This window comes from Mastomys coucha, unplaced genomic scaffold (genome assembly GCF_008632895.1).
Source record: "Mastomys coucha isolate ucsf_1 unplaced genomic scaffold, UCSF_Mcou_1 pScaffold22, whole genome shotgun sequence".
NCBI classification, from domain to species: Eukaryota; Metazoa; Chordata; class Mammalia; order Rodentia; family Muridae; genus Mastomys; species Mastomys coucha.
In genome coordinates, this window is record NW_022196905.1 from 9,892,167 (window position 1) to 9,916,275 (window position 24,109).

Below are 24,109 nucleotides of genomic sequence, written 5' to 3' on the forward strand. Positions count from 1 at the left end.
TGGATGTTTTGGGTTAGGAGCTTTTTGCTTTTTGCATTTTCTTTGACTGTTGTATCAATGTTTTCTATAGTGTCTTCTACCCTTGAGATTCTCTCTTCTATCTCTTGTATTCTGTTGGTGATGTTTGCATCTACGACTCCTGATTTCTTTCCTAGGTTTTCTATCTGCAGGGTTGTCTCTCTTTCTGATTTCCTTATTGTTTCTATTTCCATTTTTAAATTCTGGATGGTTTTGCTCATTTCCTTCACCTGTTTGACTGTTTTCCTGTAGTTCTTTAAAGGATTTTTGTGTTTCCTCTTTAAGAGCTTCTAGCTCTTTACCGGTATTCTGTATTTCTTTGAGGGTGCTATTTATGTCTTTCTTAAGGTCCTGTATCGTTATCATGATAACTGATTTTAGATCTGAATCTTGCGTTTCTGGTGTGATGCTGTGTCCAGGACTTGCTATGGTGGGAGAATGGGTTCTAATGATGCCAAGTAACCTTGGTTTGTGTTGTTTATTTTCTTACGCTTGCCTCTCACCATCTGGTTATCTCTAGTGCTACCTGTCCTTGCTAAATCTGACTGGAGTCAGTCCTTCCTGTGATCCTGGTTGTGTAAGAACTCCTCGGAGTCAGGCTGTCTCTGTGATCCTGTGACCCTGGGCTTGTTAGAGCACCTGGGAATGCAGCAGCTTCCTCTGGGTGTTGTGGGACTGGCTGTGGAGCCTGGGCTCAAGGTCTGCTTAGGAGACCAGCCCAGAGAGACCAGAAGGAACCCAAGCCACTCTGCTGGTGGAGTTCCTGTGTGCCTGCTCCCGCTGGTCCCAGTTACTCCCAGTGTTGGGTCAAATGTTGGGTGCTCCTCACCTCTGATCCTGAGAGTGTCAGAGCGCCTGGGAGTGGAGCTTCCTCTGGGTGTTGTGGGACTGGCTACAAAGCTTGTGCCTAAGGTCCCTCAGGACACCAGCCCAGAGAGACAGGAAGGAACCCATAAGAAATGTGTCTGCCCCAAGATGCCTTCTCATATGAATATGTACAGACTTTCTAAATAAACTCCTCGCCTTTTTTTTTTCTTCAAGAGAATGTCATCTTTTAAAATTGATCTCTTGACTACAGGTAACAAATTCTCCTGCACTCTCGTGTGTTGGCTGTGCTTTTTGGCTGTGCACTCAATCAAAATGTAAGCCCAATATATTCAGTGATATGTGAGTGTGTTTGTGTGTGTGTATCCTCATTCCTAGTGTGTGTGTATATATATATATATATATATATATATATATATATATATATATATATATATGTGCATATATATTTTCCAACATCTGTTTGTAGCATATACATCAAAAATGTCAGCAAGCATTTAAAAGCTACAGATTTAACAGTGGCAAGAGTCCATGCATAGTATGCCTGCACAAGAACTGTGAATTCATGGAACCACCAAAGACAGGCATAATCCCTAAAACAGAAATAACCCCAAATACTATCAACAGCAGAATGACTTTTACATTGTGATGTTGTCAGAGGACATTATTTTTGTAAACAAATAAAGTCCCACTACATGCACCTGTCACACACATAATATTGAAGGAAAGAAATCAGATAAACACAAAAGTGTGGTTCTATAATATACAATTGAAAACTAAAGCAACAAAACACACACATTCTCTTTCTTTCTCTCTCTCTCTTTCTCTCTCTCCCTCTCTCCCTCTCCCTCTCTGCCTCCCCCTCCTCCTCCCCCCCTTCTTAACAATTTTAATGACTTGATTCCAGATGGAAATAATTAGAGCAGGGGAGGATAAGTTTTCTAGAAAGCCGATACAGCTCCATTTCTTGACAATATTTCTAGACCAAATATTTTCATTTTGGAATAATTATTTGAGCTGAACATTTAGAATTTAACTTTTGTCCCACATGTAAACTGTATACCAAATTAAAAGGTTTGAACCAAAACAAAACAAGGAGCGTCCCAGTCCTCTGCCCTCTCCTCCTCACTGCTAGGGTAGAGACGATAAATGCAGGAACAAAGAGCAAGCACCTCAGATGCAGACAGAGTCACACAGTGAGGGTAGGACAGCTGTCCCCTCAAGTGAAGATCTCCTAACTCTGAATGTTTTAATAAATAAAAGTATTTAAGATACAGAATTTGTTGTTGTTGTTGTTGTTGTTGTTCTTTTGAGACAGGGTCTCACTGTGTCTCTCCCTCTCCTGGAACTTGGTATTTAGACCAGGCTGACTTTGAACTCACAGAGATTCACCTGCCTCTGCTGCTCCCTCCCAGATGCTGGGGAAAAAGGCATGCATCACCATGCCCAGTCGAAATACATAATCTCAATATAGATTTAATAACTAGTAAATATAAAGATATTAGCCTAAACACATACAAAATACATACATTTACTAATGCAGTTCAGGTATTTCAGTAGGAAGGAAAAACTGTAATAAACTGATCTCAAGCAAAATGTGAGTTCCATGAGCTCTGGCCCACAGGTTGATTTGGATATAAGCAACAGTACTAAGTCTTGTTATTCTTAACAACGTAATCCAAACTATGTTCTTGGAACAAAAAGCATTTACAGGTTTTGCTTTGTCTTTTTCGATACCAGTTATTAGAGGGACGCCTGCTGAACTTAAGACTATGGTCACCGGGTGGTGGTGGCGGCGGCGCACGCCTTTAATCCCAGCGCTTGGGAGGCAGAGACAGGCGGATTTCTGAGTTTGAGGCCAGCCTGGTCTACAGAGTGAGTTCCAGGGTAGCCAGGGCTACACAGAGAAACCCTGTCTCGAAAAACCAAAAAAAAAAAAAAAAAAAAAAAAAAAAAAAAAAAAAAAAAAAAAAAGAAAGAAAGAAAGAAAGAAAGAAAGAAAGAAAGAAAGACTATGGTCTACAGATTAGATGATGATAATTTATCTTCTTAACTAACTGTTAGTTACTGAGTTATGTAAGACAATGTTCTGGGTTAGCAACCACATACTCAAGATTCTTGGAGAAAGAGGCATCATGTCTGATTGCAGATACAAAGAGAAAGGAGGAAGGGAAGGGAGGAAAATGAGAGGGAGATGGGGTCATGTGGTACACTATTCAGAACTGGGGCTGTTGAGTGGAGGACACTTGACAGATTTCTTACCATTATTGCAAGACTTCTATAAATGTGAAATAATTCAAAACATATATTTTACAAGTGATGTTGGGAGGCAATGTAATCCACTAAAAAACTCACATCTCTGAGAAACCAATGCATAAGGCATACACATCTTTACTAATATAAAAGAGCAGAACAGGGAGAGAACAAAAAAAAATCACCAGAGTAGTAACGGATGTGGGTTCCTGGAAGAGTTCTGTCTTATTTGTATAAATTTCCTCTCAATCAATTCCCATAGTGCTAAAGGGAGGACGAATCAGGAAATAATTCAAGTTCCTCACCAGTCCTAAGATCCTATAATCTCTCCACTGTCTCCACAGCTCCCATCCACACCTTCTACACATCTTCAAAATAAAGTGTTTCATAAAAATGTTCCATAAAAATGACATACTTTGTTAAATTCTCAAGGGTTACATTTTAAACACTAAAGTGGAATGTGCAGTCTTACTGCAGCAGAGGTATCATATACTCACATAATATCTATACCTCCTGGAGGAGCCGACACAGACGGCTGCTCTTTGCTGGATGAGGAATCAGTAGCACATTCCGGTTCGGATACCGAATCACTGCTACAGGGCTCACTATGTGGAGACGTGTCTCTCTGAGAGGTAGTGTCAACTGCCGCAGAGGCTGGCTCACTCTCACTGAAAGCGTCACTTATGAATAAGCCCTCATGTGTCAGGTAAGCCACCTCTGTGTCCACGGAGCTGTCCTTCCCAGCACTCCTCTGCTGTGAGACCTCTTCCAATTCTCTAGTCCTTTGGTTTTTCTCAAGAACTGAGAGAACAACACTGTGGATGATATTCAATGTTGCCTACAAAAAAGAAAAGATAGGACATGTTTTAGGAAGATGCATTCAAATACAAACCTAAATTTTACAAGAATTAATTACGTGAACAAAATTCTGAACATCTATGATCAAAATGAATCAAAGTCTTATAAGAAATGTTACAATTTTTATCAAGCTCATATTGATAAAATAACAGTAAACAGTGACTTGTGAAAAACAGCTGCACAGGAGAGGGAAGCTCATTATAGCTTAGAACCCAGAGCACGTACATTCTAACTTATTTTTCAATGGACATTTCCCTAAAACACTGTATATTTCACTAACCTCTTAATCATGCTGTACCAAACATACCAGCCTATTTCTCAGAGAAACTTATTAGTACGTATGCCTACTTAAAAGAACACTAGCTTATGCTCCTTTGCATTGTATTGTCACATGGGGATGTCTCGTTCTGTTGTCTGATCACTCCAAGCTGGTCTCACTTGACACCTCTGCTGCCTCCTCTGAACAGACAGCTCTTCCCTGTGAACTCTGCTCGATATCCTTCTCATCACTTGGGTTCTGGCACACATGGCAGCTTCCTCAGAGAGACCTTCCTTCACTGACTCTCACAACAGCTTTATCCCACTAATGCAGTTGTGGCTGCTCGGCTATGGTTTTGTTTTGTTTTTTTAAAAACATTTACTGTCATCTAAAATAATCTATTTATCTAGGTCTCTTTCTACTACATTGTTAGGTCTACCTCAGTATTGTTATCTTAAGCAATGGTACTTGATACCGAGGAAACATTTAAGCACTGAAAGCTAGGTAAATGAAAAATAGCTTACATAAAGTACTATCTTTAAGAACCATTAAGTAGGCCAGGCAGTGGTGGTGTACACCTTTAATCCCAGCACTTGGGAGGCAGGGGCAGGTGGATTTCTGAGTTCGAGGCCAGCCTTGTCTACAGAGTGAGTTCCATCCAGGACAGCCAGGGCTACACAGAGAAACCCTGTCTCGAACAACCAAAAGAAAAAAAAAGAAAAAAGAAAAAAGGAAAGAAAAAAAGGATTTTGATAGTCATAGCTGCAAATCTCAAATGCATTGCTTCTTCTCTGAAACATTTGATTTCTTTTGGGGATGGACATGATTCAAAGGAAGCAGATACCAAGTTCAAATCCCCTGAGCCAGTGAAGGCTGAGTAAGTGGAATCAGAACAGACACACATCAAAGACAGACTGAAGGAAATGCAAGCAACTAAAACCAAGGCCCAAGACATCATCATGCACATACAGGCTTACCCTCATCCAATACATTTCAGTTCTATGAGTACTGTCTAGAAAGCTGACTGAATTTCAGATATTCCAGGCAACTGATATGTAAGCTTACCTTAACTCTTTGTAGGAAAACTGTAAACTTAGAGAAAATATCCTTTAACAGATCAATCCACTGGGGAAAATTCAACATTCTCATTTGATCTGCAAGCCTATAAAAAAAATTTTAAACAAAAATAAGTGTCTCTGGACCAATATGGTAACATCTATAAGCTGGAGGAAAGGATATTAAATATTCTATTAAAAATAAAGTGCCATTTATCTTGAGCCCTAACTAGAATCCTAGGTTCCTGAGCTGAAGAGGTCAGTTAGCAAACTGCCCTGCCTGTTTAAACACCACCCTGTCTGATTAGTCCAACCACGTACTGACATAGTCTATATTACACTGTAATTCCATGGGAGAATTTTGTGACCACACCTAACATTAGCTAAAAGTAAGGATCTCTTTTGAAATAATGATAGAAGTATACCATTTCATTTCGCTCAAAATATGTAATAATCCACTTTTCCACTGTGAGAAGTAAAACAATCTGCTGGCATAGACTCTGGGCAGCACCAAATCAGCTCAAAATTCCAGCTGTTGAATGCAGCTGCTGACCTAACTCTGTGAAGTGACTGAGCTCTTCCTTGCCTTGTTTGTTGTTGCTTTTTATTTTTAACAAGGAGGAAAAGTATGTATCTTTTACAGTTATAAACATTAAAGAAATTGATAAGAAGTGTTATCAGCAACATACAGCACATTTAAAAAATGATGTATCAGCCAATGCTATTACGTGATAGTTATTCTAAGTTAGTAAATTCTAATGTGAAACAGGTTAATATAAAATAGAATTCCCTAAGGAAATTTTATAGAAAATAACATTACTCTATATATTTCCAGTGAATGCTGCTATAGCCATAAGTTTATTACAGAAACAAAATAAAAAAAACCACATTCTTGTACTAGATAGCAGGAAGCTCTCTGCATAAGTCGAGAAAATTCATTACAATGTCTTACTAGGGTTTTTATTGCTGTGGGAGAACACCACGACCACAAACAACATGGTGAGGAAAGAGTTTGTTTTAGCTTCTATCAGCATACTCCACTGCTGAGAGAACTCAGGCAGAGAACTGCTTCAGAGGCCACTGAGGAGTGCTGCTTACAGTCTGGCTCCCCAAGGTTTGCTCAGCCTGCTTCTTACAGCCAGGAACACCATTTCAGGGGTGGCAGCACCTACAGTGGGCTGGGACCTCCAACATCAACCACCAATTAAGAAAGTGTACTACAGACCTGCCTACAGGCTAACCTTACGAACTCATTTTCTCACCCGAGGAGTCCTTTAACCCAATGATTCTAACATTAAACTAGCCTGCACAAGAGCAAGAAAATAAAGTCATGGTCCTGGTTTTTCTGAAAGTTCCCACAATGTGTCTCCCAGAGCCTCCCCCTCCTCCTTAGTTACTCCAACCAATTCTAAGACAGATGTGCCAAGGAATGGTGCAGAAACTGCAACACAGAGGTTTTGCACCTCTCCACTCAGAGGTTTTGGCCCAGAGAATCTTAGTTAACTATCTATATCGGTGGCCAGATACCTAAATTCCTTTAAATTTAGATACCTAAATGAATGAGAAATTCAGGTATAAGATACTTAACACTATCCTTCTCAGAAGGACAGGAATGTCAAGATGAAAACAAAAAGTAGGGACCAGGCAACTGAAAAGTAAATACCCAAACTCCTTGAAGCCTCTCAGAAGCTTGATTATAGAACTAAACAGTTTAAATTTAGTATTTGCTACTCCTTTATAATAAATTATTTTCAACCCCTCCCACTTTCTATCAACCCTCTATTCTACTTCTATGCTCAACTTTACTCTGAAAATCCAACCTGCAGGGCTCGGCCAATTTTAGAATCCTTATAAAGACTAGAAAAAGCAAAGATATAGCAGTCAACTCATTTTATGGTTTGTTAGATTTACCTGTATCCAAACAGTTCAAAAATAGTAAATAGAAATTTTCAAAATATAACAATTTATCACTATCATTAGTAGTATGATGACTGCTCTATCCCCTCCCCCCTTGGATTAGAATCATCCCTTTATTTAATGTATCCATGTTGTATATACTACCTGTCCAATATGCACTTAGTGACAACCTCACCTACATAAGAACAATGACCCAAAGAAGGCATCTGAAATTAGATGAACTCCTGTAGTATGTAACAATGACAGAAGGCACATAAGGAAAAACACTGTATTTATAAACACACACACACACACACGATGAAGTTCCCTTCTGTTTGTGGTCACAGGCTTTAACAGGAGCTCTAAAAGTATCTCCTGACGATAAGGGGTGGGCTCTACTATACCTACTCCCCCAGTTCCCTCCCCGAAGAATCTACCTCATGGAGACTGTTTCCTCTATCCAAGGTTCTTTATTCAAAGACAGTACTATCTTTTTTCTGAATTTTGCTGAACATTCATTTCCCTTATCTTTTTTCTTTTTATTCGACACCTAGTATTTTATTCAGATAGCAATCTCATTACACATGGTTCAAGAACATTCAAATAAGAACTCAAATTGGAAGTTAAAGATTGGTCTTCAAACATCATAGCCAACGATTACACATTTGCCTATGATCTCTCCCATATAAAACCACATCCACACCTCAGTGGCCACCAAACCACTCAGCACAGATTCCTTAACTATAAGGTGCTTGAAACTATCAGTTTTAGTTTTAGCACTCTGAATTATTTTTTTCACACTCTAAATAGCTGTAGGGATTTCACCAGGGGGTGGGGGGACCAGCTCAACCTTGGCATAGTGCCAAAATGTGGCCAATTGAGGCTTCGAAACAGTTACAGCAGCGGCCACCATCAACGGTGCCTTCTCCATGAAGTTACGGATGAACTTGGCCATGGTCTAATGTTGAAGGTCTTCCCTTATCTCTTAAAGGTATTTTATTACCATGTATAATATTTTTACACCCTGACCCAAACCTCAGCCAACAATGACTTAGTCATTATAAATTATAATTAAAATTATAATTTATAGAAATAGATTATTGGGGAAAAAATTAAGAATTATAATTTGTACGTGTTCTTTTCCCTAACTCATAAACACAAAGCTATATACATATGTATACTTACTTTACAACAACGTCTGTGTCTATTTCTTCTATTTGTGAAACTTTATTAATCACACGCTGCAATTTAAGAAAAAGGGCAATTTGGTTAATTGTCTTTAGAATCCCAACTAATCCATGTTTCATCTGTACATTAAAAAGAACATCCTGAGGTTGGGGGTGGGGCAGCTCAGTCAGTAAGGTACTTGTCCTGCAAATATAAGGACCTAAATCTAATTCCCAGAATTCATGTTAAAAAGCCAAGTGTGGTTGCACACCCCTGTAATCCCACTGCTGAGGAACCAGAGATAGGAAAAGCCTGGGGCTCACTGACCAGCCAGCCTAGCCTGTTAGGCAAACTCCAGGTTTAGTAAGAGACTGTTTCAAAAAACAAGGTGGATGTCCCCAGAAGGACACCCACGATTGTCCTCTGGCCTCCACATGTGTGCATACACATGCATGGCCATCACTCAACATGTACCTGTAAATAATGCACACACATACATGCAAGCAAAGCATTCATATACATATAATATTTTTAATAAATAAATAAATAAATAAATAAATAAATAGAACCTGAAACTACAATAATCCTTTTCTGTATGTGTGGTGCTAAGGATTACACAAGGGGCCTTACTACAATAAATACACAGTCCCAGAAAACACATACAAATTATGCAGAAAGTACAGCACTTTCACACAGAGTATTTAAGTGCTTAGAATTCTATTCTATTCTTTGCCCAGTCCCACGCTTTTCAAAAGTCACTATCTTTTAAGGTTTTATTTTTAGTGTATGAGTGTGTTCCTGCATGTTTGCCTGTTCACACATGCATGAAGTGCCTGCAGAGGCCAGGAGGTGTTGGAACCACTCCAACTCAAGGTAAATACAGTTGTGGGCCACCTTAACGGTACTCACAGACCCTCAAGCCCTACAAGAACAGCCAGTGTTCTTACTTGCCAAGCCATCACTCCACACCCAAAATATTATTACTATGAACAGATGTCTAAAGTATATATTCATTTTGCCTATGTCTTACACACAAGAGGAAATCCTGCAATGTATACTCTTTTTGTGTCTGGTTTTACATTATATTTATATAGCTTTAGGTAATTCACAAAATTTCATTGAGATATTAGTGTTTTATTGTACATATATACTATAATTCTGTTTACCTCTTCTATTGTCAGATGATGCAATTTAGAATGTTCCTTTTTCTCTAATGGCAAATGGTGCTGCCATGCACACTCTACTATGTTTGAATGAATTTACCTCCGTATTTCTATTACGTGAATATTTAAGAACAGAATTCTGTAATGTATATATATTTAACATTAGTAAATACTACCAACAATTTTCCAAAAATAGCTATACACTTTTTGAAATATAATTTCAACCAATTTAAGAAAAAGAGAAAGCAATTATGGTTTTGTGTAATTTATATAAACATTGAAAACTTATGTACATTCAACTTAATGATGATTATGCCTAATAAACACTTTGTAAAATTATCTAAGGTAAAAAAAATCAAAACAAAGATCAAGGGAAACTAAAACCATGGCAGAATTAGAGTTTAGCTTAGTAGTAGAGTACTGTCTAACATGTACACTATAAAGCCTGGGTAAAATCTAAAAGATTTTAAGTTATTACTAACTTTCTAAGCAGTGCAAAAAGGAAGTTAACATTCATATATTTATTGTGACGAATATAAATTAGTAAAATGTAGACAATGATTTACTTGTGTGTATTAAACAATGTAAAAAAACTTTCAGTCTCTGATCAACAACTCTGCTTTCGGGCATCAATCTAAAAACACCATGTTTTTGTTGTTTCTCTATGTGTACGTATTTATGTGTATGTATCTGGGTATGCAAGTTTGTGTGCACTCGTAGAGGCCAGAGGCCATCTCAGGTGTCATCCTCAAGAAAGCCAATGAGTTCCTTTCAGACAAAGTCACTTACTGGCCTGCAGTTCATCTACTAGGATGGACTGGCTGGCCATCAGCTCCAGGATCTTCCTCCCTGCCACTCCAGGATGGAATTATAGGGGCACGCTTGTGTCTAGCACATTCAGATAAGTTCTAAGGATCTAACGAGGTTCTCTGACTGAGCCAACCTTTCAATCCTCTTTTCTTAAATCTTAAATATGACAAATAAAGTAACTTTATTCACAAGACATCTGTCACAGATTTACAATATCAAATTGAAACTTTAAATATTCCACCTTGACAAAAAGACAAAATAGGTCTTACCAACATGATGTTGGTACAATTTTATAAAATCATAAAACAGATGTTTCTGGAGGTTTGGAAAACAATGTGGAAAAAAAATGCTTACGTGGGTTCTGAAATCTCAATATACAAAGTCATATGTATAACAACAATAAGAAACCCATAACATCTTAAAGTAGTGATCCTGGCTGATAGGTTTATGCCTCTCTTATTTTTCCATGTATACAACTTTTAACAAAATGATCAAGTATTACTATGATACTGCATATTTTACATATAACTAGGTTACACAAACATTAACTTCACAGGCTTCAAATCATGTATTAAATAAAAATGCACAATACCTCTTTAATGATGTTCTTTGCTGTAATAATCATTTCTTCACCATAGATTTCTAAAAAATTAAGTTTTCTTTGTTTCAAAAGCCCAAATACAAGAGATACTAATCTTTCCTATTAAAATAAAAGAAAGATGGGTAATTTTACATTTGAAATTTAACTTAAAAGCAAAAACACTTATCAGCATGGTTATGTCAGACTCTCAGATTTCTGCCTAGACAGAGTGTGGTGCTTCCAGAAGTATGATGTGACTCCTCCCACAGCAACCTTGCCACCACATTTTTGGAGTCTGTTTTCCAACAGGTAAATCCTATTCTACCACAATAGATGAAATGACACTGGCTTAGGGATAAAACAACACTAACAGGTCTTTTATTCTCATCCCCACAGTTAGGAATCAAGAGTCCCTGTGGTCCAGAAGACTGTACAGACAACCTGGACTCTGAGGGGCTGCTCACTGCACACCTGCACACCTCTTTAGCCAACTAGGAGTCCAGGACTTTAGATTCTTTTTCTTTTCCTGGTAGTTCTTGGAATGATCTACACTGTAAAATTACCAGATGAATGAACCCTGAATATATTTATTTAAACATACAAATAAAACATGTCCAGAATAGGTGATTGGTAAATTTGAATGAACAAATTACCACATACTCATCACTTTTTACAGAAGATAACCCCAATAGATACATGCCCATGGAATATAAGTTAAGTCATTCATCCTATAGCTCTACTTTGAACTTAGTTTGTAACCTTACAGACCTCATTTCAATTCCTATTTCTAAGTAAGCTATGACAGTACTCCATTCTCTACTTCATAAGATTCTAAACTTTTATGACATTTATTAAGATGCATAACTAACACAGGGCTTCAAACGTCTGGAACACATGGGAATTTGAGGTAATTTTGCCCACTTATAATCTGAGAAGAATGTGTTACAAACTGAAGCTGTAAAGAAAGCAAAAACAGCTCTTGGATTCCACATTTCAAACACATACCTCTTCTAAAACTTGGCATTCACCTTCCAGTGGTCTATTTAAGTCACTATGCGAATAAGTAGAAAATTCTGCAATCATCATTTTATCAATCAGCTTTTCTAATTCACAAAGCTGTGATCCCAAATGCCTACCAAAAGGAGAGAAAAACATATATATCCACTAAGTCATAAATTTATTCCAATTTCAATAAAACTTTTCTAACCAACAGTACTTATTCAACAATGTTTTAGTAAAATGAAGACTTTTAATAAGCAAAAATCACTGTCATAATATCACTTCATCTCCAGAATCATACCTTTATTTGTTTTTAACCTTTGAACTCTAAATAGTTCAATAAACTGCAGAAAACCTGGTTACTTGATAAATTTTACGACTGCTTTTTATAGATTAACTATCAGCTGTTCAAATTCATTTCTTCATTGCCATTTAGTGACTATCAGTGAAAGTGATTCAGCAAACACTAGTCCCTAATATTTTGCAGGACTTATTCCTTTATAGAAATAATCTAATGGCCAGAGAGGCAGCTGCCAGGAATTAAAGGCATTTGCTGCTTCTGTAGAAGGCATGAGTTCAGTTCCCTGAATCTACATGGATCCTAACAATCACCTTTAATTCCAGTTGAGGGAATCTGATATTCTTCTGGCCTCTACAGGTACTAGGCACATATGCAGTACACATACATGAAGACAGAATGCTTGCACAAAAAAAAATAAATAACTTCAAAAATTTATTAGAGCTTAGGACTAAAAGATATCTAGCTTCAAGATATTTTTGTCACAAATCTGATAAGCTTCGTAAAAACAATGAGCTGAGAAACCTAGATAACCTAGATGACTTAAACTATTTCAAAATTCAAAATGCAAGGGGAAAATGGAAAAAGAAAGTCCGTTTATATGACAAGGGAAAAGAGGTTTAAGTAAAATAATCTTCCCTTTTTTGTTTGCATATATTCATTATCCAAAATAATGGGTTTGGGGCTAGTGAGATGCTCAGGGCTGAAGAATCTTGCTGCCAAGTGTAAAGATATGAATTTAATCCCTGGTACCCATGTGATAGGAGAGAGCTGGTTTCTACAAGCAATTCTTAATAGGAAGACTAAGAATGTGGCACAGCTGATCCAGCACTTACCCAGCATGTGTCCTAAATTCAATTCCCACCATACAAACTGTGTGTCATGGCACATGCCTGTAATTCCAACACTTGAGAGATGAAGGCAGGAGGATCAGGTCAGCCTAGACTACACAGTAAATCACATGAAACTCTGTCTCATATAAAACAACAACAGAACCGATAAAGCAAAATGGATTTTATTCCCATATTCTCACACATGTATCTAACCTAACCTCATTTATGCTCTCATTGCCCTCTCTATCTGCCTTCTCTCTGGTCCCCTTCCTACTACTGAACAGTTCCCCTTCTAGTTACAGACAACTTATTCTAACCTAGTGAAATCTTTCTATACTTCAGTTCATTCTTAGGAAATATAAAAGTTCTACCTTGAGAATGTGGCCCAGTGGCAGAACTCTTGCCTACCGCACATAAGGCCCTGAGTCCAACTCCCAGAATTATACACCTAAACAAACCAGATGAACATACAAAATAAAAATAAATAAAAAGCCCTGGTCAGGTACAGTAGCACCTGTGACCCTAACAATTGGGAGGCTGAGGCAGGTGGATCTTGAGGTTCAGGACAGCAATAGCAAGAACTATCTAAATAAAGAAATAATATAAAACAGGTCTGGTTTGAGGGTTGATTTTTTAATACTTTAAATTTTATTTATATTAAATACAAATTTAATACAACTAATTCTAATACATATACTGCATTTACTTGAAAAGTAAGGCCACAATGTCAGCAGCTGTGTTTATAAAGACAGATTGCAAACAGTACAATTTTCAAAATTAGTTAAAGCCATTACAGCTTTTAGGATAATGTTTTATCACAAACAGTTTATGGTAAGTAGAGGCAGTGATAATTCTGAAACAAACTTGATAAATAAAATAAGAGGTTGGATTTGTATTTGCAATATGGCTTCTCATAAATGGCACCAACAATTCACAATAGCACAAACTAAAACACTGTTAGAATCTAGCAAAAGTACTTTAGCAGTTTCTCTTTGACCCAGGAATCCCACTTCTTAGAAAAGGAATCACAGGTGTACTAGCAAAAGTTGAAAATAATAATCATCTATACGTACGTACGTACGTACATACATACATACATACACACATACTCCCTCACTGCAGCACTGCAGCTAAGGAAGTGGAAGCCAGGTATGGTGGCTTCTCAGCAGTTAGCAGGCTAAGGCATGAGAACTGAGCTCAAGCCTGAGCTATACACTGAGATCCTGCCTCAAAAGAGAAAGGGAGCATGGGATGGAAGTAATCCGAATACTGATAAACGGGGATCTAACTAGATAAATCATAATATAGTCTGAAGCAAGCACTATACACTTCATCACTTAACAATACATTTTTGCAATGTATTGTTACAATTGTTAGTCACTGTTTACCTTTGATGGTGCCTAAACTTATCACAGGAATCCTAGAAGAAGAGTTTACATAGGGTTTGGTACTATGTGTAGGCATCTACGAGGGTCCTGGATCATACACACAGATAAAAGTGGGGAGAAGAAACTATCAAAATAATACTGCTAGTTCTGAGAGCATATTGTGTGCTAAAACAAATAAGAAATGGTGCTGGTATCTAAGAGTCACATTTTCAGTCTGGTCAAGGGAGATAATATAAAGCAGTAACATGCTACAGGCGTCAGTGTGAATGTGAAATAACCACATGGGCTCAAAGGCTTCTCTTAAAAGGAAAACTGCTACTCAGTACTAGAGTCAACACTTAGCATAAATGAGATCCTGGCCTCAATCTTTTTAACACTAACAAATAAATTGAAATTATGTAAAAATAATTTAAAAGGCAAAATTAAAAAGTAAATTTTTTTCTCTAGTTCTATGCACTACAAAAGCATAGAAATTACATCCAATCCAATAGCTAAGATTTCTAAACACAATCTCACACTAAAAGAAACAGGCTGATGAGATAGCTCCGAAGGTAAAAGCACTTATCACACAAGTGAAATGGCCTAAATTCAATTGTTTGAACCCACATAAGAAAGCCAGGTGCACCAGGCGTGGTAGTGCATGATTAATCACAGTGCTTGGGAGGCAGAGGCAGGCAGATCTCTGAGAGTTCAAGGACAGCCTGGTCTACACAGAGAAACCCTATATTGGGTGCAGTGGTGGGGAACAAGAAAGAAAACCAGATTCAATAGTGTGCATCTATAACCTCAGCCTCCTACAACTAGAAGGAAGGAGGAAAACTGTCTCAAAAGAACTGGGCTAACGAGCACAAGGCTAACGAGCACAAGGAAAACAAGGCTTTGCTACAAGGTAGGAAGTAACTCCTAAAAGTTATATGCATGCATACACACATACACACAGTAATAATGTTGAAGTTTCTAAAATTTTTAAAAGGAAGAATTCCTAAAGCAGTGACAGCTTACATATCCAGGATAAAAAATGTGTAAGTATGCTGTCACAGCACAAAGAAAGCACATTTTCAAGTTATTTCTCATGGACTCATTAAAAGGATTCAAGAAACCGGTAGACCCACCAATAAAACATCAGGCAATCTGAATATCTACAAAAATAAAAATAGCAAAAGGCTTTTTTAAAAAAGCCTTAAAAACATCAAATGCTTATAAATCTAAATCCATTACTTAGTATAAGGATTTAAGAACAGCTTACCAGCTACCATAGGAAGATGCTGGATTCCCAATTACCATTTCAAATTTGTTAGCTGAAGACAAATTGTCTATATAGTTTATTCTACCTCTCTTTATGGGAGCCGCTTCAGATTAACTAGATGTAGCTGACTACCAAGCAGTTCAGGGATTAGAGTCTCTCTACAGCCACATATCATAAAGAAAAAAACAAAAACAAAAACCTCCCCAAATCTGTTTGTATCTTTTTTCAAATACTAGTACCCTACTGCTGACCAGAAGCCAAACCAGCAACAATTTAACCCTAGCTTTGTATGCTGTAATGTGAAAACCAGGTAAGAAATGCTGCTTTTCCTTTCCTTTCCCTTCACAGTACTGGGCAATGAACAAGGGTCTCATGCATGCTACAGACAAGGTCTTTACGAATGAGCTATCTCCCCACTGTCTTTTCACTTTTTATTTTAAGGCAGGTTCTCACTGATTTATCTAATCTGGCTTGGTAAGCCAATAACTGAAAGATGTCTTTTTTCTGTGGTAAGCGATGCTCTGGAGACTGTCTGACCTGCACAGGACTCATGTGTGTCACAGTTTTAAGCAGATGCTCTTGGCACCTGAGCCCCCACCACAGCAACAGGAAGTGGCTATGCAGGGTGCTGAGGTTTTTATACTTGTTCACGTCTCTACTGTGAATGGTGCCGTGAACAGCTGCACACTACCAGGACGTTTTGACAAGTTTTACTTCTTCTAAAGGTCTGTGCTTTATGACAGGAAATAAACTACTGTCTACATATCCACACATTTATAACATACTTAACTTTTTCTAAGTTTTATAAATATTTTTAGGCAATAATGCTTATCAGACTTTCTTAAACTATCACAATCCCAAATTTGTGTTTTCAGATCGTCAACTGTAATTGTTAATTGGGGGAAGGGGATCTCTCTACAAGCATAGTCAAGCTAATAAACAATAGTGGTCCTGATCAGAGCATGAGGAGGGACAACTGCATGTGCGCTCAGACTTAGCACTGTTCCATATTCAGCACTCCTCTAAGAAAATCTAACCATCTTCCAATTCTAGAAAACATAAATGGAAGGAGAGCCATGAAGATGCAGTTCTCAATGAACACTCTGAAGAGGAGAAAAGAAAGACAAAGCTTTATAAAAAGACACTTGGGAAATACCAGCCAGTCACTCTGTAGATATTATTTGGATAGCTATATATTGCAACCAAACACTATAAAAATCGGGGACAAATGGAGACCTGTCATCAACAACTAGCTATTTGAAGATATCAGTGACATTAGAGATTTTTTTTTAATCTCACCTTTTAAAAATACATTTAATACTAGGTTTGATCCCCAACAAGAAAGAAAGAAAGAAAGAAAGAAAGAAAGAAAGAAAGAAAGAAAGAAAGAAAGAAAGAAAGAAAGGAAGGAAGAAAGGAAAGAAAGGAAGGAAGAAAAGAAGAGGAGGGAGAGAAGGAAGGAGGGAGAGGGAGAGGGGAAGGAAGGAAGGAAGGAAGGAAGAAAGGAAGGAAGGAAGGAACATACATACGTAGACAGACAAGCAGACAAACGTCTGTTTTGTTAGCTCTGAGCGCTTCGATTCTGAAGTGCAGTAAACCATTGCTAGCAAACGTTCAGCTCTCGTCTTAGACTTTCTCCTGACATCTCTACATAACCACAGTCTATTCATCACAAACAAGTGTGTGAATCAAATATAATAAAACTGTATGAACTTCAGGGTAAAAACTAGACCTGGTTTAGAATGTGAATTGAGCAAGCAAGTATTCAGGCTTTAATTCTATTTCTCGGTTCTGTACTAGCCAGAGGGTATTGGTGCCTATATTTATCAAAATTCACAACCTGGTCAGAAGGTAAGCAAAAAGGGAAAGACAGAGCTTCTGTCATATAAGTCTACATTTGTAAAGCAATGGTAAAGTCAATTACACATTAAAAAATAAATCACACAACTCAAAAGAAGATTGAAAAATTCAGAGGAGAAAAATTAGAAATTAATCACTTGGAGATCCATGTTGGGAAACCCACAGTAAACATTAATGGTCCATGTATTCAAATTTTTATGTGTCAATGTAATTTTAAAGAGAGGATTTTCAACAATAGCTTTCAAAAAGCTTTGAATTTCCACAACCATTAAAATCTGGATTATGTTCCTACCATTAAGAGTTCCACAGTAATGTGTACACCATCAAAACTGCCAAGCCATGTGTTTAACCCCTCTCCCTGACAAAATACACAGTGAAAATTGTTAGAGCAGAGAATCTGCTTTGTTCATGACTCAAAAATCTTGCACTGGGCCTGACATTCCTAAGTGCTCAATGCCATTTCTTCAATGAATGAATGAATCAGTGACTTAATTCAAGTTAAAATGCATGTTCTAAACATTCCAGATATATAATGTTAGTTAATGAGAACTTATACTTCAATTTTAATAAGCTTATTTTGACTCTAACTCTCCTGGAATACAGTCCATCCCCATAAGCCTCAGAGTACATCTCTAAGACTTCAATTGTAATCCCTTGCTGTAAATTCTGAATTTGACAGAAGAACTTCTATAAGAACACCAAAACCTGCTGAGTAGAATGAAATTTTGATTCCTGGAGCTGGTCCACAAATAACTTGGTTTCACATAGAATATTCACAGCTACAAACTTAAAGTATTTTATGTGTAATTTCATAGTCAAATTAGCTTTGTTTGTTTTTGTGTTATTGGTACTAAAGATAAAACTCACAGGCTAAGCAAGTTCTCTAACCATGAACAACACTTCTAACCACCACCACTCCCTTCTACAGAGAGAAGAGTCTGTCTATGTGCCTATGTCTGTCTGCCTGTGTGTTCATGGGAGGGTGTCATTCCTAAGGCACCATCTACTTTATGTTTTTATATACTCTTTCATTAGTTTTGGAACTTGCTGAGTGGACTAGGCACACTGGTCAATGACTCCCAGGGCTCTTCCAGGTTCTGCCTTCATTACCATGACCGATTTTTTTAAATGTGTGTTCTGAAGCTCTAACTTGGGTCCCCCTAGTTGCTTGGCAAGCACTTATCCAACTGACTTATCTCTCCAGCCCTATTTTGCACTTAAAAAAAAAAAAAAGTAGTCTCAAAGTAAGAACTCAGAAAGGACAGGCTTTTTTCACTATTCTTTGAATTTTGAGACAAAAATCTGAAAATTAGAAATGAATTTCAACTTTTTTCTATTTAAATCCTATTACAAAGTTTTAATATTTATTTATGTGTGTACATGTGCTTATTTGATGCTGTGACAACATTTAGAGCTTGGAGGTGAGAGCCTTTCCCACTGAGCCATCTCATGAGCCTCTAGAAATCATTCTAAATTCACTTAAAGCATTCTGGCATTTACCTTTCCAACTTGATCTACCATTGTGACACAGTTATTTGAATATTTTCAAAGTACTATTTTCAAAATTGTAGTTGGCCTTGTATTTATTTCATCTACTAGAAATTTTAAGTTAGCTTCTCTATTGAAATATCTCCAGTAAATAGTTTTTGTTAATATAAATAACATTACTAAGAAATTCAATCTGGGAGAAAAAAAAATATACATTTCACTTTGAATATATCTATACTTTAACACAACATATAAATATTTATCCTTGAAACTTCTCTGGTATTACTTCTACTGGTTTACTTAACAGACATACCGGAAGCTGTGAATGCCCTGAAGCTCCTGCTGCAGAACCTCTTGAGTTGTTGCTATTAAGTCCAATGCTCCAACAAATTCAGAAGTAGATAACAACACCTGCACTGTAGGCTGAGTTTGGTGTACAGTGGCCATTAACTTCAGTTTATTGTATACTTTAACACAATTATTTCTGGTAAGTGCCAGTCTTAAAATCTGTAGTGATCCTTCACACATAACTTTATCAATCTGTGCAATTTTATCTCGAAGCATTTTTACAGCCTGGGAAGTTTTCTTGAGGTAGTCCTGCAATTCGTGTTGAGAGGTCATTGCATGAAAAAATGCTTCTGAACGTAGAGAGATCTGGTGAGCAATGTTTACTTCCACAATATCCAGGTAATGGCTCAGCTTCAAAGGAAGAAAAAAAGTCAGGTATATCTTAAGTACATTACTTTTGCTATCCAAATCCTTTCTAAAAATGATAAAAAGGTTTCTACAAGTATAAATTCCATTGTGTGAATTATTGGATTAAGGGATCTTGGAATCTGGTACACAAAATGGAGTCAAAAAGTGTGGTCCAGAGATAGATAAGTGCAAGTGCAAAGAAGACATGTTCACTTACCTCATCACTACCCTGCCAACACTACCTGCTTCCCGAAAGGTAACAGACTCACACAGCTGTGTCAGATACTAATAGTACTTTGAGTCCTAAAGTTTCAGAGAAAATTATCGCCTTGGCCAACATCAACATTATCTAAGTAGTTATACTTTACACTGAGCTTTTTCTTCTATGTACTATCTATTTCACGTGCATGTATGTTTTCTAGCTGTAACAAACCTCACATACAATTAGCATTCTCATTTTATAAATGAGAAAGCACAAAAGCACTAAATAAGTTGAATGAAGCCCCATGGTTACGCAAGTACCAAAACTAAAATATAAACTCAAGTCTGTCAGACTCTGCTCTTCATATTCTACTATGCTTTTTCAAAATGACAGTAGACAGATCGTTAGGTCAGTCACATATTACATACAATTCATTTTGATGTTTTTTTTCAAGACTGCTTATTTTATATTTTAAAAACCATTCTTTTATCCATTTTTATACCAATGTTTCATAGTCTTAAGAGAATAACAGGTGCTTTAAAAGATTAACTCATGGGTACTATAACAGTACTAAATTTAACTCTTACTGTTGTGTATTTAACATGCTTTCTGAAATTCTGATATGTATCACTCTGTGACTAAGAGTCTAGTGCATGTCTCCTGAACCATGGGTACCGCTTCCTTTCTTCCTTTCTAAGAGAAGATGCTTCATTTGTTACTTACTACAGTGTCTTCTCATTTCTCTTTGTTGTTACTTTCAGATTACGTAAGCTAGGCAGTGTTTCTGAATCTCACAGCACTGGAGAATTAATGAACTTTTAGTATCTAAGACTTAAATGGTTAGAAGGTATTATTTTCAATAATGGTCATTTACTTAATTTTTAAAATGTAGTAGGTTACAAATGAGGAAATTTTTATTATTGCATTTTCTTTTTTTTTTAAAGATTTATTTATTTTATGTGAGTACACTATAGCTGTCTTCAGACACACCAGAAGAGGGCATAAGATTTCATTACGGATGGTTGTGAATCACCATGGGGTTGCTGGGATTTGAACTCAGGACTTTTGGAAAAGTAGTCAGTGCTCTTAACTGCTGAGCCATCTCACCCGCCCCCCTTTTTTTTATTATTGCATTTTCTTGAGCTCATACCTTTGTTCTTCTCATCTTCAATACAGCTACTGACTAACTTGGTGAAAAGCAGCATAACTATAAACAGTGAATCAGATTCCATGGTCCAGTGGCCAACCAATGCCACCGGAGTAGAATAGAATGTACTGAAGAATCAGCCAGTGTTAGAGGCTCCAAGCCAAGTGCTGAGAAAGATCAGTCAAGACTTCTCTGTCCTTCAGCTTTCCAAGATTCCTCACATGCCTAGAGGTCTAAACTAGAGACATCTTTTGAGATGCTTACTCTCAGACACAGCACAGTAAATAAAGCTGTGACTGAGGGAGTGCAAAAGACCAGGCCTTCTAAACCAAACATAAAGCAGGGGAGCAGGACCTTTTGTTTTGTTTCCTTTGGTTTGGTTTTTTTTTTTTTTTTTTTGGTTTTTGGTTTTCGAGACAGGGTTTCCCTATGTAGCCCTAGCTGTCCTGGAAGTAGCTCTGTAGGCCAGGCTGGCCTCGAACTCAGAGACCTGCCTTGCCTCTGACTCCCAAGTGCTGGGATTAATGGCATGGGCCACCACCACATGACAGAATATTATATTTTAACTAAATCATCTTTTTGTGCTTCAAAATAATGATCTTGAATATGAAAATTAAAGAAAATGATATTTCAGAAAGTTGGTTCACTGTGCTTTTAGGTCACTGTTACAGAGTTAGCTGGTATGTGACTGAAATATTTGGGAAAAGTGCAAAGCAATTTGTTAACGAGTACACTCTCTCCACTACAATTCATCAACTTAGGGCCAGTGGTGAGGGCAAAACTCAACCTGCCACCTAAGCCAGAGGATCGGAGTGAATGCCCAGAACTCACAGAACGAAAGGAGGGAATGGACTCCACAAATGTCCTCGGACCTCTGCACTTATACAGTGCCATGGTGTATCAATTCTACCATACATACGCCTTCCCCTCTCTTACACATTCATAAAGTAAGTATTTTTTTTTTAAGTAAAATTTCACCAGCTTCTATTTTAGGTAAGCAGCACTCAGTAACTTTCTCCTTTTTCACAGTCATAAATTTATTCTACCAAGTTAAGATGCTACTTACTAGTCTATCAGTTAAGATCAGAGTTATTGCTGGGCGGTGGTGGCGCACGCCTTTAATCCCAGCACTTGGGAGGCAGAGACAGGTGGATTTCTGAGTTCGAGGCCATCTACAGAGTGAGTTCCAGGACAGCCAGAGCTATACAGAGAAACCCTGTCTCAAGAAACCAAAAAGAAGAAAAAGAAAAAAAAGAAACAAACAAAAAAAAGGAAAAAGATCACAGTTATTGTAACTATGACTGGCAACAAAAATGAACCCAATAGGTTAGAGATGTGGTCAGTGATAGAGTACTTGGCCTACTGAGGATGAAGCCCTAGGTTCAAACCCAACACCAAGGGGACACAGGACAGGGAAGGGGAGGGGGGAGGAAGCAGGAAAAGAGGAAGGGAAAGGAGGGAGGAGTCAAGGATACAAATGGAAGAAAGAAAGGAGAGAACATCTTAAAAGTAGATCCTAATAAGCAAATCTGAATTCTCAAAAATAGTACCACTTAACCAGAATAAAGTTTCCTGTATGAAAAAAGTCAGTGAAACATTAAATTACCTTTTCTTGAAGCAACTTGGAAGAAGCCGCATCGCGATTTCCTTTTCCACCAGCAGTATTAAAATGAGACCATGGTAAAACTGAATTAAAAGTTAAAGAATCATCCAAGGCAAAATCTGGTTTCATAAAAATCTATTAAAAGAATGCATGTTCCCAATTAGTTAAATATTTTCTCTATATCCATTAGCTCTTATAACATTTTAAGACCATTAAACAAAATTAACTTGGATCTTGAATATAAAAGGCAAAAGCAAAAATCTCAATCACAAAAAGTATTTCTCACCAAGTTAAAATGCTCATAAAAGATAAAAAATGGGACTGGAGAGATGGCTCGGCAGTTAGGAGCACTTGCTGCTCTTGCAGAGAGCCTGGGTTTGGTTCAGCACCCATATGGAAGTTAACACCCATCTATAAGTCCAGTTCCAAGGGATCAGACACCATCTCTGACCCCCCATAGGTACCAGCTATACATGTGGTGCACTTACCCTAAAGTTAAGTAAATAAACTTAAAACACAACAAAACAAAAAGATGGAAAAATGTAGCTGAAGTGGTAGAGTAATTCCAGAACTCAAGAGGCTGAGGTAGAAGGATAGCCACAAGTTTGGGGTTCAGCAATGAGTTTAAAGGCAGCCTAGGCTCCTATCTAAAAAAGTAAATAAAAACTGAATTCAAAACAGGAAAATGCTCTTGCCGTGACTAGTGGAGACCACTGTAGCCTGTATCAACGAGTCTGATCATATACTCAACCCAGCATACAAGAAAGAGGTACCATGCTTATCCTAATCTTCATTATTTTCCACTAACAGTTTTTAAAAATGTCAAATATAGGTTTCCCCCATTTGTATCTGCTTTCTCCTGCTAAGATTTTCCTAAAAAAATAATGTTCAGAATAAAAAATTAAAATTTCAAACCTAGAATATCCACATGCAGCTAAGCAATGAAACGTGTCACTCTGTTTCCTAAGGATTTCAAGTCTTCTCTCTTCATCTTCATTTATCCCTGCTTCACAGGAATGACTTACTCATGTCCCTTCCTAAAACAGAGACACTTGGCACTGCATCAGAGGTACCAATCTTCTGACTTCCCCATTTAAAACTCAGTGGATCCTCACCAATAGACCGAGCAGTCTACAAGGCATCTAAATGTCGCTATTTACTAGGCGGGGGGAGAGGTGTTCCCTGCTTCCTCTTTATACCTTACCCTCCCCCAGACTTGAAAACTTATTTAATAGGCATCTCTGAAGACCACGTGTCCCTACAGTTTGATTTATTAGTAACCAAACTAATTAATCATTGTGTTCCCTAGTATCTAACAAAAGGTTAAAAACATAATTACCAATTCATTACATCTATATCAAAAATATTATGAATGTGTCAGGGAATAACCCAATTTGGGGCAGGAGAAGGTTTTCTAATTCATGCTTTAATATTATAATTAAAAGAATTAATTAAAAATACCTAT

At 37.4% G+C, this 24,109-nt stretch overlaps 1 protein-coding gene and 1 pseudogene across 6 annotated transcripts in view; both read right to left on the minus strand.

The window, feature by feature from the left end:
* Nucleotides 1-24,109, minus strand: part of Vps54 (VPS54 subunit of GARP complex) — a 96,539-nt gene that overhangs the window by 20,296 nt on the left and 52,134 nt on the right. For 4 of the 6 annotated variants that reach the window (XM_031340486.1, XM_031340488.1, XM_031340487.1 and 1 more), the window contains 7 exons: nucleotides 22,648-22,779; nucleotides 19,310-19,695; nucleotides 11,890-12,016; nucleotides 10,897-11,004; nucleotides 8,350-8,405; nucleotides 5,279-5,375; nucleotides 3,594-3,934 (listed from right to left, as the gene is read on the minus strand). In XM_031340486.1, coding sequence (XP_031196346.1) covers nucleotides 3,594-3,934; nucleotides 5,279-5,375; nucleotides 8,350-8,405; nucleotides 10,897-11,004; nucleotides 11,890-12,016; nucleotides 19,310-19,695; nucleotides 22,648-22,779 — 1,247 coding nt within the window. Of the gene's footprint in view, nucleotides 1-3,593; nucleotides 3,935-5,278; nucleotides 5,376-8,349; nucleotides 8,406-10,896; nucleotides 11,005-11,889; nucleotides 12,017-19,309; nucleotides 19,696-22,647; nucleotides 22,780-23,559; nucleotides 23,682-24,109 lie in introns of all 6 variants that reach the window. The other 2 variants (XM_031340492.1, XM_031340491.1) reach the window with 1 other exon arrangement.
* Nucleotides 5,593-8,327, minus strand: LOC116069663 (annotated as a pseudogene).